Source organism: Dichomitus squalens (genome assembly GCF_000275845.1).
Source record: "Dichomitus squalens LYAD-421 SS1 unplaced genomic scaffold DICSQscaffold_6, whole genome shotgun sequence".
NCBI classification, from domain to species: Eukaryota; Fungi; Basidiomycota; class Agaricomycetes; order Polyporales; family Polyporaceae; genus Dichomitus; species Dichomitus squalens.
Window position 1 is genome coordinate 1,066,936 of NW_006766888.1, and position 12,495 is coordinate 1,079,430.

The 12,495-nt window shown below is 54.7% G+C and overlaps 4 protein-coding genes and 1 non-coding gene across 5 annotated transcripts; 2 read left to right on the top strand and 3 right to left on the bottom strand.

Annotated features, from left to right (window-relative positions):
• Nucleotides 1-307: 307 nt before the first annotated feature.
• Nucleotides 308-3,088, bottom strand: DICSQDRAFT_134470 (uncharacterized protein). Its single transcript, XM_007363525.1, has 5 exons — nt 2,736-3,088; nt 2,593-2,679; nt 2,456-2,534; nt 902-2,079; nt 308-844 (listed from the first exon to the last, which is right to left on the bottom strand). The coding sequence occupies exons 1-5, from the start codon at nt 2,897-2,899 to the stop codon at nt 682-684; spliced, it is 1,671 nt and encodes a 556-aa protein (XP_007363587.1). The 5' UTR covers nt 2,900-3,088; the 3' UTR covers nt 308-681.
• A 51-nt stretch (nt 3,089-3,139) lies between these two features.
• DICSQDRAFT_t56 lies at nt 3,140-3,235 on the bottom strand. The gene has a single exon. It is a non-coding gene; the product is annotated as a tRNA-Val (tRNA).
• Nucleotides 3,236-3,334: 99 nt separating this feature from the next.
• Nucleotides 3,335-5,360, top strand: DICSQDRAFT_179110 (transferase). The gene is made up of 10 exons (XM_007363526.1): nt 3,335-3,368; nt 3,421-3,511; nt 3,560-3,927; nt 3,983-4,098; nt 4,149-4,256; nt 4,305-4,411; nt 4,465-4,633; nt 4,686-4,866; nt 4,919-5,066; nt 5,123-5,360. Exons 1-10 carry the CDS (start codon nt 3,352-3,354, stop codon nt 5,147-5,149), a joined length of 1,332 nt encoding a protein of 443 aa, XP_007363588.1. The 5' UTR covers nt 3,335-3,351; the 3' UTR covers nt 5,150-5,360.
• Nucleotides 5,361-5,440: 80 nt separating this feature from the next.
• DICSQDRAFT_55293 (purine-cytosine permease) lies at nt 5,441-7,489 on the top strand (the record flags this gene model as incomplete). The annotated part of the gene is made up of 11 exons (XM_007363527.1): nt 5,441-5,577; nt 5,644-5,733; nt 5,784-5,867; nt 5,918-5,941; nt 6,003-6,062; nt 6,116-6,272; nt 6,325-6,356; nt 6,412-6,621; nt 6,680-6,725; nt 6,783-7,060; nt 7,114-7,489. The coding sequence occupies 11 exons, from the start codon at nt 5,441-5,443 to the stop codon at nt 7,487-7,489; spliced, it is 1,494 nt and encodes a 497-aa protein (XP_007363589.1).
• DICSQDRAFT_82363 (propionyl-CoA carboxylase) lies at nt 7,475-12,212 on the bottom strand. The gene is made up of 16 exons (XM_007363528.1): nt 11,213-12,212; nt 10,982-11,162; nt 10,913-10,931; nt 10,359-10,859; nt 10,137-10,299; nt 9,687-10,071; nt 9,410-9,624; nt 9,236-9,356; nt 9,154-9,183; nt 9,054-9,099; nt 8,827-8,996; nt 8,248-8,774; nt 8,154-8,197; nt 7,930-8,095; nt 7,663-7,879; nt 7,475-7,603 (listed from the first exon to the last, which is right to left on the bottom strand). The coding sequence occupies exons 6-16, from the start codon at nt 9,801-9,803 to the stop codon at nt 7,511-7,513; spliced, it is 1,746 nt and encodes a 581-aa protein (XP_007363590.1). The 5' UTR covers nt 9,804-10,071; nt 10,137-10,299; nt 10,359-10,859; nt 10,913-10,931; nt 10,982-11,162; nt 11,213-12,212; the 3' UTR covers nt 7,475-7,510.
• Nucleotides 12,213-12,495: the final 283 nt, after the last annotated feature.

Here is a 12,495-nt window from a genome sequence, read left to right on the forward strand (position 1 = left end):
GTCCTGTCGGCGCTTTGCGAGATTGACTCGACGGTTTTGGAGGGAGATGTTATCAGATGCCGCGATAGAACGGACCGTCCCAGTCGAGGGATCCGTCTCCCAACAGCCCTCGGGGCAAGCATTCGCGCGCGTCAGGACAAAGAGCAGCCAGCGCGACCTCCCAGCCAACCTCGACGCGATCGGGGCGCTCACCGCGCTCTATGTAATCTACGCGAACTCGGATCTCTATCATACTCTCCAGTAACCAGTTGAGCGAGAGTCAGTGGCAGTCAAACCAACGTGGATTTAGTCCTGCGACCTAATTCTATTGGAGGCATTGTCATGTATTTACAGACACAATGGATGCATGCTATGTATGTGGCGACAACGGTGGCCCAAAGACGAGCAACGATTACTCCTCTGTCTCCCTTCCGAGTCGTCGCCGTACAAGTACAAGCCCGTGAACTGCTAAACTGCCGTCCGTGCGAGCTTTCGCGACGTATAAAAGAGAAAGAAGGCTAGACGAGCGATGATGGTATAAGCTATCTTACAATTCTCGAGAAACAGCCAAGAAAACGCTTCAGCAAAGACATTCAAGGGTGTCTCGTTCTTCAAAATGACGTAGATCTGTCGTGGCGTATATCGTGACGGTCGTGGTCGTATTCGCAGCGTCTGCGGTGGAAGGGCATGGTCCATAGCCGCTCAGTCCGCACCTGAGCTCGGCGTCCTCGAGGTAGGTGTCGCCTCCTCCTCCAGCTGGTACTCCGGCTTCTCCGCGAGCTCCTCCTCGAGCGCCTTGCGGCCCTCCTCTGTGAGCTTCGGGATGCCCGTCGAGATGTCGTTCTCGAAATACCTCGGAACGAATCTACAAAAGCGACCTATCAGCATAGACGTTCCAACAGTCCACGAGCGCGATACTCACGGTACGCCCTTACGCTTGCGCTCCGCAGCATCATCGCGCTGCTTCTGCTCGATCGCCAGCTTATGCTTCGTCGCGTCGCTGTACTCCTTCTTGACCAGCCGCGTCGTCACGTTCTCCCACAGCTTCCTGCTCTCGTTCGGGAGCTGCTTCTCCAGCGGGCGCACCGCCTTCGGGATGACCGCCAGCGTCGAGACGTCGATGAGCGTCGCGTACTCGCTGTCCGGCGCGTCCACGCGCTTCCACCTCACCCTCCCCCTCCACGACCCGTCGAACACTGCCAACACGCGGTCCTTCGGCACGTGCTTCACGCGCGTCCATTCCTCGTGCACGCTCTCCTCCGGGTCGTACGTGTGAATGACGCCCTCGAGCGCGAAGTGCGCCTTCCCCAGCCACGACTCCTCCTTGTACTCGATGATCGCCCTCAGCTTCTGCCCGTCCGCGCCGCCCGAGCACGTGATGATCGTCGAGTCGCCGACCGCGACGTAGAAGCTGCCCCGGAGGAGCCCATTCACGGACGCGACGGGGTGCGTGATGTGGTACTGCTCGCCCGCGCCCGCGCCCCCAGTGATGCGCACGAAGATGCCCTTGTTGAACGACCCCGGCATGACGCGCAGCGTCGTCCCCGACACCTTCGCCGAGATCTGGTCGATGCCCATCAGCTCGAGGTGGCGGCTCGGGCACACGGCGTGGTACGCCGAAACCGGGGGGTGGTGCGACACCTGCTCGGTGAGGTACGCGATGCGCACGCGCGGCTTGTCCGCGGGTCCGTCCGCCTCGAGGAGATCCGCCGCGCCCGACGCGCGGTCGTTCGCGAGGCTCAGGCTCGACGCGCCCGCCTCGGGGTTCGTCTCGCCGAGCTCGGGGGACGTCGAGGGCGTCGTCCTGCCCGTGGTGGAGTACCCGCGCGACATGAAGCTGAGCCCGCTGAACCCGCTCTTGCCGCTCTTGACGCTGGCGTTCTCTGAGAGCGAGGGATGCGTCACATTGGGTGTAGACGCTGCGCCGGAGGAGAAGAAGTATGACGATGATTGCACAGGTTCAGGAGCAGGCGGCGTGATGTACAGGTGCTGAATTGGGGGTGCATTCGGATCGGAGGGGTAGGTGACAGGTATCACGTCCCAGTGCGAACGGAAGTGCTCGCCAAGGACAGAGTTGTACGGCTTGCAGACCTTTCCTTTCTGTTAATCTGGTCAGTGCCTTTACCAAAAGCGAGGCCCTCGCGGGCAGAAGACGGATGATGCTGTAGCCACAAAAGGATGCCTGTGCGTCCGCAGCTGTCATGACGAGAAGCGCATGCACAGGGGAGGAGGTTACCCTATGGGGGAAGACCAAGCACAAGCAAGGGTCGGAACTGATTGGGAAGATTGGGGCACCAAGTGCACGCTCCTAGCGACTCCGCCATGCCAAGGGGGCTTCACGGTTGTGCGCGTAAGCCATCGGGGGGGGGAAGGGACGGTAGCATATGTATTGTGTGCCATTTCGCAAATTCAGAGGGCTTCACGCAGGCAAGGCAGTGTACGAAAGAAACCTGGAGAAACGAGATTATACACTTACAACGAACTTAAGGTCCTTTGAGAAGGTGAAACGCAGTGTAGCCAGCATACGCTCGAAGGGGTCATCGGAATCATTGATACTGTGAACAGATCCATTCAGCGATGTAACTCATGGCACTGTGTAGCGCATCTACTCACGCAGCGAAGAGGTCTGGTCGGTCCAAGTAGTGCCAGTACTCAAGGTTAGGAATAGGTTCCAGCAACGAAGCCGGAAGTGAAAGACGCCTAGAACATACTGTCGGTCACAGACGAACGCGTGGCGAATATGTGAGAAGGCATACATGGCTGCGATATCTTTCACTCCAAGACACTTCTTGACGAGCTGGACGATCATCTTCAGCTTCCCGCTCTCGCCAGTGTCACCAGAATCTGGAACGGAGATGGGCTGGCCAGGAGCATCCTCGTCGAGCGGGTTAGTCGCTTCGTTCTTGTCGAAGGAGCTCATCGCGATCGTAGGGAGAGAATGAAAGGTAAGAGAGCAAAGGCGAGAGGATGACAAGATCGAGACGAGTCGGAACGGGGCGGGAGACAAGGAACGTGTGTCACCGCTCGCGCAGCCCCACTGCCCGTAACCAGTCAAGCTAGGTAACCCCTTCTCGTAATAGCAAATTGCAATAGCTTCCTTGGCTGCTGCACGGTTCTCCTCGTCCCCGAACACAAAAAAAGCGATGAAAGCATACTGATATGGTTCGACCCGGGCTCGAACCGGAGACCTCCTGTGTGCACACTAGGTTCGAAACCCATGTGAGACAGACGTGATAACCAACTACACCATCGAACCGTTATTCAGAGTGGTCGTTGATATTATATGTTTTTGCTAATTGTGAGCACTGGCCGTTGTCGTGCCACCGCAGTCGTGAGCAAGTTCTGAACAAACCATGTAGGCAGGCCGTAATAATGGGTATCAACATCGCGTAAGAAAATACATGGTGTCTATTGCACAGTCAGGACTGATCTTCATGCCAGGATGATCTGTGATTTTTTCCATCCGAATGTGGGTGGGGTGGAGAACAACATTTATATGCTCAGCGCGAACCTGATACGGCGCGGTCACAAGGTACGGATGCCTATATTCACTTGCAAGATATTACTGAAAGTGACATAGGTCATCGTGATAACGCACAGCCATCCTCCAGATCGAGTGGGCGTCCGGTGGTTACTGCCAGGGCTGAAAGTCTACTACATCCCATTTCCCACAATCGCCTCTTCTGCAACTCTGCCTAATTATTTCACATTTTTGCCCTACTTTCGGACGATTGTTCTACGGGAGAACATTCAACTGGTACACAGTCACGCCGGTCTCTCCTCACTGGGTCAAGAAGGAATCCTACATGCTCACCTCTTGGGGGTGCGGACGGTCTTCACTGATCACAGTCTGTTCGGTTTCGACGATGCCGCAAGCATATTGACAAACAAGCTACTTGAAGCGGCACTGCGTAACGTAGATGCCGCTATCTGTGTCTCCCATACTGGGTATACGATCTACCCTCGTTTTATGTATAGTTTCCTGCGCTGACCATTTGCCCAGGCGCGAGAACACAGTCCTACGAGCGAGACTACAGCCGAGTGTGGTGCACGTCATTCCAAATGCACTCGTCGCGGACCAGTTTAAGCCCCCTTTGAAGCTACCTTCAGAAGATACCAGTAAGGGTGTTGCTACTACGTCACTTGCCGCCTGCTCTCATTCTCGCAAGTCACCATTGTGGTGGTGGCCAGGTTGGCGTACAGGAAAGGCATAGATTTATTGATCGCTACAGCACCTCGAATATGCGCCATGTTTCCCAACATCAGATTCCTCATCGGTAGGTTCCTGACGCAAATATTACAAAGTGAATGCTCATAGGACTTAGGTGGTGACGGACCCAAGATGATCGACTTGCTCCAGATGCGGGAGAAGTATTTTCTGCAAGACCGTATAGAGGTCCTAGGAGCTGTCCGCCACAGCGACGTTCGGAACGTGAGTCAACGAATGGATCCGGCTATGTTCAATATTCACATTTGCCGAATCAGGTTCTCGTCCAAGGGTCCATCTTCATGAACACGTCCCTTACAGAAGCTTTCGGGATTGCCATCCTAGAAGCTGCCTGCGCAGGACTGTACGTCGTTTCTACGCGTGTAGGAGGAGTCCCGGAGATCCTCCCAGAGGACATGATATCGTTTGCAAATCCAGACGAAGATGGTCTGTGCCGCAGTATGCATCGCCACGCTCAGTAATTGAACGTTCCTCTCAGACGTCGTCCGTGCCATGTCGGAAGCCATCCGCATCGTATCGGCCGGTAAACATGACCCTTATCAGGCGCACGAGCGCATCAAACACTTCTATGACTGGCAAGAGATCACTCAGCGAACAGAGGTCGTCTATGAGTCTATCATGGCCTCAGAACCGTACGATTTCTGGACACGCCTGAACCGGTGAGCTCGCTCCCAGTATCATACATGAGGATATGGCTTACATCGATTACAGAACGCTAGACGTGGGACACATCGCAGGGATCATATACGCCATTATCCTCCTCGTCGATTGCCTCTTCTTCATGTTCCTCGAGTGGTGGCTCCCTGAAGAGCAAATAGATAAAGTGCAGATGCACTGGATCCCGGAGCGCTTTCGAGAGGTATGCCAGCTTAAGATATTAGGGTCGCACTTTCTCTCATTCGGTCGCAATGATAGGTTGCCGAAGAGCATGACGCTCGCTGAACAATACAGGATACTGTACTCCTGTTTGCCATCGGTCAACTTCGTCAGAAGTCGGTCACCCGTGTGGACTCGTTCGGCTTCCCTATCAGCAGATCCCAAGTCGCATGTGGACAATAGGAATTATGTATACTTTCTCGGCTGTCCGGACCGTCTCTGAATGATGTGCTGTGCCTCACGTGTTTTGTGAACATCCATCAAGGTTCTGAGGTAGAACGCGGTCAAGTCGGACAAGAAAAACTTTGGACGTCTTTTCCCCTTTGACCCGCTCCTCCATCCATCACGGTAGCCAATATGGGCTCTTCACTCGAGGTCGAGAAGACGAGCAACATCTCTGACGACCAGGCAAACGAACTCGTGGCGACCAAGCCGCCGACATGGCTTACCAAGATAACGAAGTTTGTCGCCCATTGGGGGGTGGAGACGAACGGGTTCGTCCTCCTTTAGCGAGTTACTGGACTTCGCCAATTCCTGATGATGCCACAATAATGCCGCAGGATTGATCCAGTTTTACCGGAGGAGAGGAAAGATACCAGAATGTATCAGATGTTTTTCGTGTGGTTTTCTGCCAACATCAATATTCTCACGTGCGTGCTATTTCTTTGCGCCGCAGTTGTGTTCCAGCTCATGTGAGTAGGTTTGGTACTGGCTCGTCAGGCCCTGCATTCTTTGGTCTCGGACTGCGAGATTCCCTCCTGGTTATACTCGTCGTGGACCTCATGTGCGTGGTGCGTCTTTCAAAGAACGACCGTAATCTCACTAGCGATGTAGATCATGTGCTATCCCTGCTTACTTGTAAGCGCAGCGACGCATGACGTTTTAGTGCATCCTGAACGGACTCTCTTGAATCGTACAGCGCCGTCTTTGGCCCTAAATTGGGCATGCGCTCCATGGTCCTTGCGCGATACTCTTGGGGGTCAGTGACATTCCTCATTAAGACCTGTGAAAAGACACTGAGCTTCCTGGCAGATATTACGGGTCAATCATACCCAGTGCCTTCACTGTCTTCTCGATGCAAGGGTTCCTCATCCTCAACTGTATAGTCGGGGGACAGACGCTTGCAAGCGTTTCGTCTCACCTTAATGATACGCTGGGAATAGTAATTATTGGCATCATCTCCCTTGTCGTAAGTCGGGTGAGGGTTACCATGAATTTGATTACACACTCACAGCCCTCAGGTCACATTCTTCGGTTACCGTGTCATCCATTGGTACGCCTTTTCCCCTGACTGAGTGCATGTCAACATAATGATGTATTGCGTCTAGGTATGAGACAGTAGCTTGGATCCCAAGCGTCATTGCCTTCATCGTCATGCTCGGTACGGGAGGACAGCACCTCGGAAGCCACGTACCTCCAGGCGAGCCGGCTTCGGCTGCCTCTATCCTGTCATTCGCCACTACTGTTGCGTCGAGTGTCATCAGCTGGTGCGTGATGACGCCCGACTACGGCGTGTATCACACCAGCAAAGCGTCCGCGTTCGTACGCCCAGTGCGATGATCGCCCGAACTGCGCTAATGCATTATCGCTTTACAGCACGCGTGTGTTCTTGTACAGCTATGCAGGCTTCCTCGTGGCTAGCGTGAGCCAACAAAACAAACGTCTATCAGACCCTACGTTGACAGTATCATACATCTAGCTCGTCGCGCATATGCTCGGCGCTGCCTTCGCTGCCGCTGCGCCTGGTGTACCTGAATGGGAGACAGGCTTCGACAACGGAAACAGCGTCGGCGGCCTCGTTGAAGCTGTTCTTTCACCTGCAGGCGGTTTTGGCAAGTTCCTAACAGTGGTCATCGCATTGTTCATTCCAAGCGCATGTGCGCCCACGATGTACACATTCGCATCGAGCTTCATGACCATTCACGCTTGGCTGGGACGTGTACCCCGTTACATCTACACGATCATCTCCGAGGCAATGTCAGTGGACCTCTCATTCATGGGTGCCGCATGCAGTCGCTGATTCCTTCCAGTTTGATTCCAGTCGCCATTGTTGGCGCGACGCACTTCTACACGACCTTCGTGGACATCCTAAACGCTATCGGCTACTGGAGCACCATCTTCGCTGCCATCGTGATCGTCGAACATCTCACCTTCCGCCATAATGACTGGGAGTGGTACGATCTCTCCCAGTGGAACAGACCGAGAGAACTGCCTCTCGGACTTGCTGCCGTCTTCGCCTTTCTTTTTGCTGCAGGGATCATTGTTCCCTGTATCGATCAGGCGTGGTACGTTGGGCCTATCGCGAACACGGGTACCGGCGACATCGGCGTCATTGTTGGATTCGCCCTTGCCGTCATATGTTACCCGGTGTATAGAGCTATCGAGCGTGCGCTCTCTGGCAGATAGATGTGTGATTGTGTACTGGTTTTACAGTTTGTATTTGGTCCTAGCGATTCCTGCAGTAACATTCTTGGCGGCTAGCCGAGCTGGTAGCCGATGCTCGTACGCATGCACGATCCACTGAGCGTCGAAAATCAGTACACATGCCTGAGAAATCCATGTTCGCTTTCCAGACATACCTCGCAAGCCATTGGTCGAGTGTCTCGCGGATCAATGATCTCTTCTATGCCGAAGACATGTGCGGTCCGCGTCGGATCTCGTACCCCCTCAAACTTCGCTAGCAAGTCCTTCATCATCTTGTCCCGCACTGCTGGGGACGGAGCGCTGTCGAGCTGTCTCTTGTATGCCGCTTCAATCCCTCCTTCAAGAGGCAGGCTGCCCCAATCGGCAGAGGGCCTAAAAAGATGTTTGCGCTCAGCTCTGGCAGGGAACACATGAAGACGTACCAAGCTACACGGTCATTGAGGCCGTCTCCAGGATCGGACAGCGCACCACCCGCTACGCCGAAGGAGCGACGTATGATGACCGTGAATATGGGGATTGTGGCATGGTATAGGGCGGACATGATGGCTACCCCATGACGGATCGTGGCTGCCTTCTCAGCCGCAGAGCCTGCAGAAACATGTTGAACGTTATTTCCACAAGGATAGATGATCGCATCGATGCCTACCAATGGCGAAGCCCGGTTGATCTACCAGATTCAATAGTGGGATGCTTTGACGACCTCAGCGATGGAGACTCAGCTGTCATGAAGGGGTGCTCACCCGAAGCGGTCGCATAGGTTGACGAAGCGCGCTGCCTTCTGAGAGGCCAGCGCATCGAGTGCACCTCCACCAACTGTACAATCACTAGTGAGGACCCCGACAGACCGGCCTGCGAGGCGAGCAAAACCAGTGACGACGGATCTACCCCAGGTAGAACCGATCTCAAAGAACGAAGTCGGAGATGGCTGTTCCGAGGTAGGACTCGAGGGAGGACTAGCTACATCCACAATCAGTCGTACAAGTCTCCGAATGTCATATGCGCGAGCTCGTCGTCGCGGGATGACGTCAATCAGCTCCTCTTCTCTCCTGTCCGTCGGGTCAGGAGAAGAGAAAACAGGAGGCAAGACATGAACGGAAGTCGGAAGGAAAGACAGGAAAGTGCGGAGTTGATGGAAAGCTTCGGACTCCGAGGCAGCAACGTTGTCTACAGTACCATTTCGTGCATGGATCTCCCAACCACCGAGCTCCTCTTTGGTAAGCTCTTCAAAGGTGGCCTGCTTGACCACAGGAGGACCTGCTGCAAAAAGCTTGACTCAGGCTGTGAGCGGAATGTCCGGGCAACACTAAGGGGCGCCGTACCTGGCTGACTCCTTTGACCATCACGCTGAAGTGGCTGGTCACTGCCTTAGCCGAACCCAGCCCAACAACTGGTCCGAGCAGTGCACTGACGACCGGTATTAAAGTCATAGCTGTCATGCTCTGACCGAGTCCGGCCAGAGGTGGTATGTATGTGGCACCAGCGGAGAGGTCTAAAACGAGCGAGCCAACTCAGTGATCATATACACTCCACCAAACCGAGCACGTACATGTGGCAACGCTACCACCCCCACTTGACCCATCCAATAGTCGAATCTAAAGTTGCGCCTCAGGACGGAGTGAGTAGTATAATGACTGAGGTGAACGAACCAGAGGCACTCGGTGTTGGGTAGCAAGAGCCTGTCTCTCGATCAGCGATAGCTCTCTGCCTATCATATAATCGTACGCGTACCTCGCCAAAAGCCGCTTTGCCTTGTACACCTCCGTCTGCGTGACCTCCACGGACGCTGAAGTCATCAGCGGTCACGAAAACCTTCCGACCATCCACCCTGCCCCAACCAGTGACTTGGTTCCTGAACAGACCATTTAACAAACACCATCCTGAATGAGTCAAACGCACACTTACGCAGGAATGAAGTCCATGAGCTCGCCAGTTTTGTCGTCCACCATGGGCTTCCCGGTGAGTGAACCGACCTCGTTGAACGATCCCGGATCGAGAAGCGCGTCTAGTCGCTCCCGAACCCATAACTTGCCGTTCTGCTTTTGTCGTGCATAGCCCGGATCCTGGGGATTCGGGGTCCTGTTCTTGACTTGCACCTTCCGAATCCTAGAGACTGCATACTAAGAGAGCATGGCGACACGATATGAGTGGTTATGGCATAATTTGGATCGTGGGGGAGTACCTTCCAGGTCGTGCCGTCATCATCCTCGACAGCACTGGCGTCGTGAGCCTCACTCTCTTCCGTCCTCGATGTGGCCACTGGCGACTTGCCCTCTGGACTCGACGGGCCTTTCGGCATTCTTCTGGTGTTGGTCTACTTTGACCTGTGGTTCGCCCGCTTCACGGCACGGGCGACTCCTGACATAGCGGTCACGATGGTCGGCATACCGTGTACTACAAGCACCCGGGAATCACGGGCTCCTCCATACCCGGATATTCGAGGGCGCACGACATGAACCTGGCTGTCCTACTACAGTCTTCAAGGGCTCCGAGCAGCCTTACGAAGAGTCCATCATCGTGGTCCAGCATGGGCACGCCGAAGATCCTCGTGGCGAATCGGGGAGAAAGTGAGTACCCAACTATCGCCTGCTGCCAGAACACCAGCCTCATGGCATCTTTCGTTCCTATCCAGTCGCAGTACGTATATTTCGGTCTGCAACAGAGTTGGGATGGCAGACAGTTGCCATATACACGGAAAAGGACGAGTCGCACGCGTCGTATGCGGATGAAGCCGTGCTGTTGGACTCGCCCGCTCGGTTCATGGACGCAGATCACATAGCCGACATCGCTCGTCGGTGAGTACTCCACCAGGGACCATCCCACGCCGGACCTGATCCATTGAGCATGACGATAGGACTGGCTGCACGCATGTACACCCCGGCTATGGCTTCCTGAGCGAGAGCCCCAAGCTCGCGGCCTTGTTCTCCACCCCTCATCCAAACGAATCTGCTAGCATCATCTTTGTTGGACCCTCCGTGGAGACGTTGAAGATTGCATCCGATAAGATGCTTTCCCGGGAGCTCGCAACCTCAATCGGCGTTCCTACAGCTCCCGGCATTCGAGTCTCGTCCGTCGCGGACGTACATCAGTTCATCGAAAAGCTCGGACCGTGCCCATTCCCCATCATTCTGAAAGCATTGGACGGTGGAGGCGGACGCGGCATTCGCCTTGTAAACGCGGCTGGAGACGTCGAGAATGCGTTTCAAAGGTGTCTAGGCGAGAGTCCCTCCAAGCAGATTTTCGCGGAGCAGGCCCTGGTTGGGCGGGGCTGGAAGCATGTTGAAGTACAAGTCGTGGGCGATAGTCAAGGCAATGTGACACATCTGTGGGAGCGCGAGTGCAGTGTTCAGCGGAGGTGTGTGTTTTCTGTGGGTGGTGCTGTCTGGATATCGTAACTGATATCCTCAGGTTCCAGAAGATCATAGAGGTCTGTTGTATGGCTAAGCCAAGAGCACACTGTACTGAACAGATTGGCAGATGGCACCGTCGACCTTGCCGCGAACAGCTATTGAGCCATTACTTGAGGCCGCTCTGAAGATGGCCCGAAAGTTGCGCTACGCCGGACTCGGCACGTTTGAGTTTCTCGTCAATGCACAATCACACGAATGGGTCTTCCTGGAGATCAATCCTCGAATACAGGTGGAGCATACAGTGACCGGTAAGTAATGTGAAACTGTTTGTCATACTTGGTCCTCACACTCTTACTAGAGGAGATCGTCAACGTGGATCTCGTCCACATACAGCTGTTGCTATCGACGAAGACGACGACGCTGACGGACGTACTCCCTAACCACACAATTTCTCCGCCTCCACCGTTTGGTCATGCCATCCAGCTACGTCTCGTGGCGGAAGATCCTGTCCGCTCATTCCAACTGTCTCCGGGAACTTTACGCCCATCAGACATCTCCTGGCCTGCGGGACGAGGAGTCCGTGTCGATACATGGCTTTCGACCGGACCTAGCGCGCACAATCCTGGTTTTGAGTGGACCATTGGAGTCGATTTCGATTCCGTCCTTGCGAAGATCATCGTGCATGCAGGCTCGCCCAGCGAGGCAACTGAGAAGGCGCAGCGAGCCCTCAGAGAGCTTCGAATCTCTGGGGACGTGAAGACAAACCGGGAGTTGCTCGCTGGAGTCCTAGCTCATCCGGACTGGCGCGAAGGAGCGATACACACTCGATGGCTCGAGGAGGCCCCAGACGAGGTACTTCGGTTGGGGAATGATAGGTTACGCGTAAAGAAAGCTCAGCCGAATCCTCTGTCGTCGTCAACGACGGGCGCCAGCAGCGCATCGACTCCCGCGGAAGGAACATCTGGGACAATCCTCCTCCAACCGGGCTCGTCCTTCCAACTATCCATATCATCCTCCCCCTTGTCGGACTCCGATACGCAGGCGCAGAAGCACAGCCTAGTGCTCTCTACAATCAGACACAACGCGTTCCCTAACGAGCTTTCAGGAACGGTGACCACGTCTTTGTCTCCGGAGCCTCTCGTGTTCTCCCTATTGCAACTTTCCTCTCTCGCGACGTCTTCTCACTTCGAGTTCGCCGACCCCCGTGATCCCTCACACCTCTCCTGCCCCATAGCTGGCAAAATTGTGGAACTGCATCCTGCGCTTGCTGCTTTTGGAGATCCCTCTGTTTCTCACGCTTTCATTCGTGAAGGGGAACCATTGGTTGTGGTGAGCGTGATGAAGATGGAGAGCGTAGTCAATGCTCCGAGGAGTGGCAAGGTCTCAAGACTTGGGAAGGGGATCGAGGCTGGTGCGGTTGTTCCAGAAGGTACGCTTGTGTGTATTCTAAGTCCTGCGGAAAACGGGGGCCTGGCGCGATTGTAGAGCGAGGCCTCGTTGCTTTGTCCGACTCGTCCGACTCTCTATCTTTCGCGTGTACAAGAGTCCAGTACTTGATCTCCACAGGACAGATCAGAATCTAAAAATTGTTCTCTTTCGGTACCTCTCCATGTGTCCGTCATCCATTTCGCTCTCAAGACA

Bases quoted from the DNA above. Each gene is read 5' to 3' on its own strand.
- DICSQDRAFT_179110 (XM_007363526.1), top strand. The intron at 3,512-3,559 runs GTACGGATGCCT...AAAGTGACATAG, and splicing joins TGATACGGCGCGGTCACAAG to GTCATCGTGATAACGCACAG. The intron at 4,634-4,685 runs GTCTGTGCCGCA...CGTTCCTCTCAG, and splicing joins TGCAAATCCAGACGAAGATG to ACGTCGTCCGTGCCATGTCG.
- DICSQDRAFT_134470 (XM_007363525.1), bottom strand. From the start codon at position 2,899: ATGAGCTCCTTCGACAAGAACGAAGCGACTAACCCGCTCGACGAGGAT. The intron at 2,080-2,455 runs GTAAGTGTATAA...CCAGATTAACAG, and splicing joins CAAAGGACCTTAAGTTCGTT to AAAGGAAAGGTCTGCAAGCC. The intron at 845-901 runs GTGAGTATCGCG...TCGCTTTTGTAG, and splicing joins CGCAAGCGTAAGGGCGTACC to ATTCGTTCCGAGGTATTTCG.
- DICSQDRAFT_82363 (XM_007363528.1), bottom strand. From the start codon at position 9,803: ATGCCGAAAGGCCCGTCGAGTCCAGAGGGCAAGTCGCCAGTGGCCACA. The intron at 9,357-9,409 runs GTAAGTGTGCGT...TGGTCTGTTCAG, and splicing joins CTCATGGACTTCATTCCTGC to GAACCAAGTCACTGGTTGGG. The intron at 9,184-9,235 runs GTACGCGTACGA...ATCGAGAGACAG, and splicing joins GCAAAGCGGCTTTTGGCGAG to GCTCTTGCTACCCAACACCG.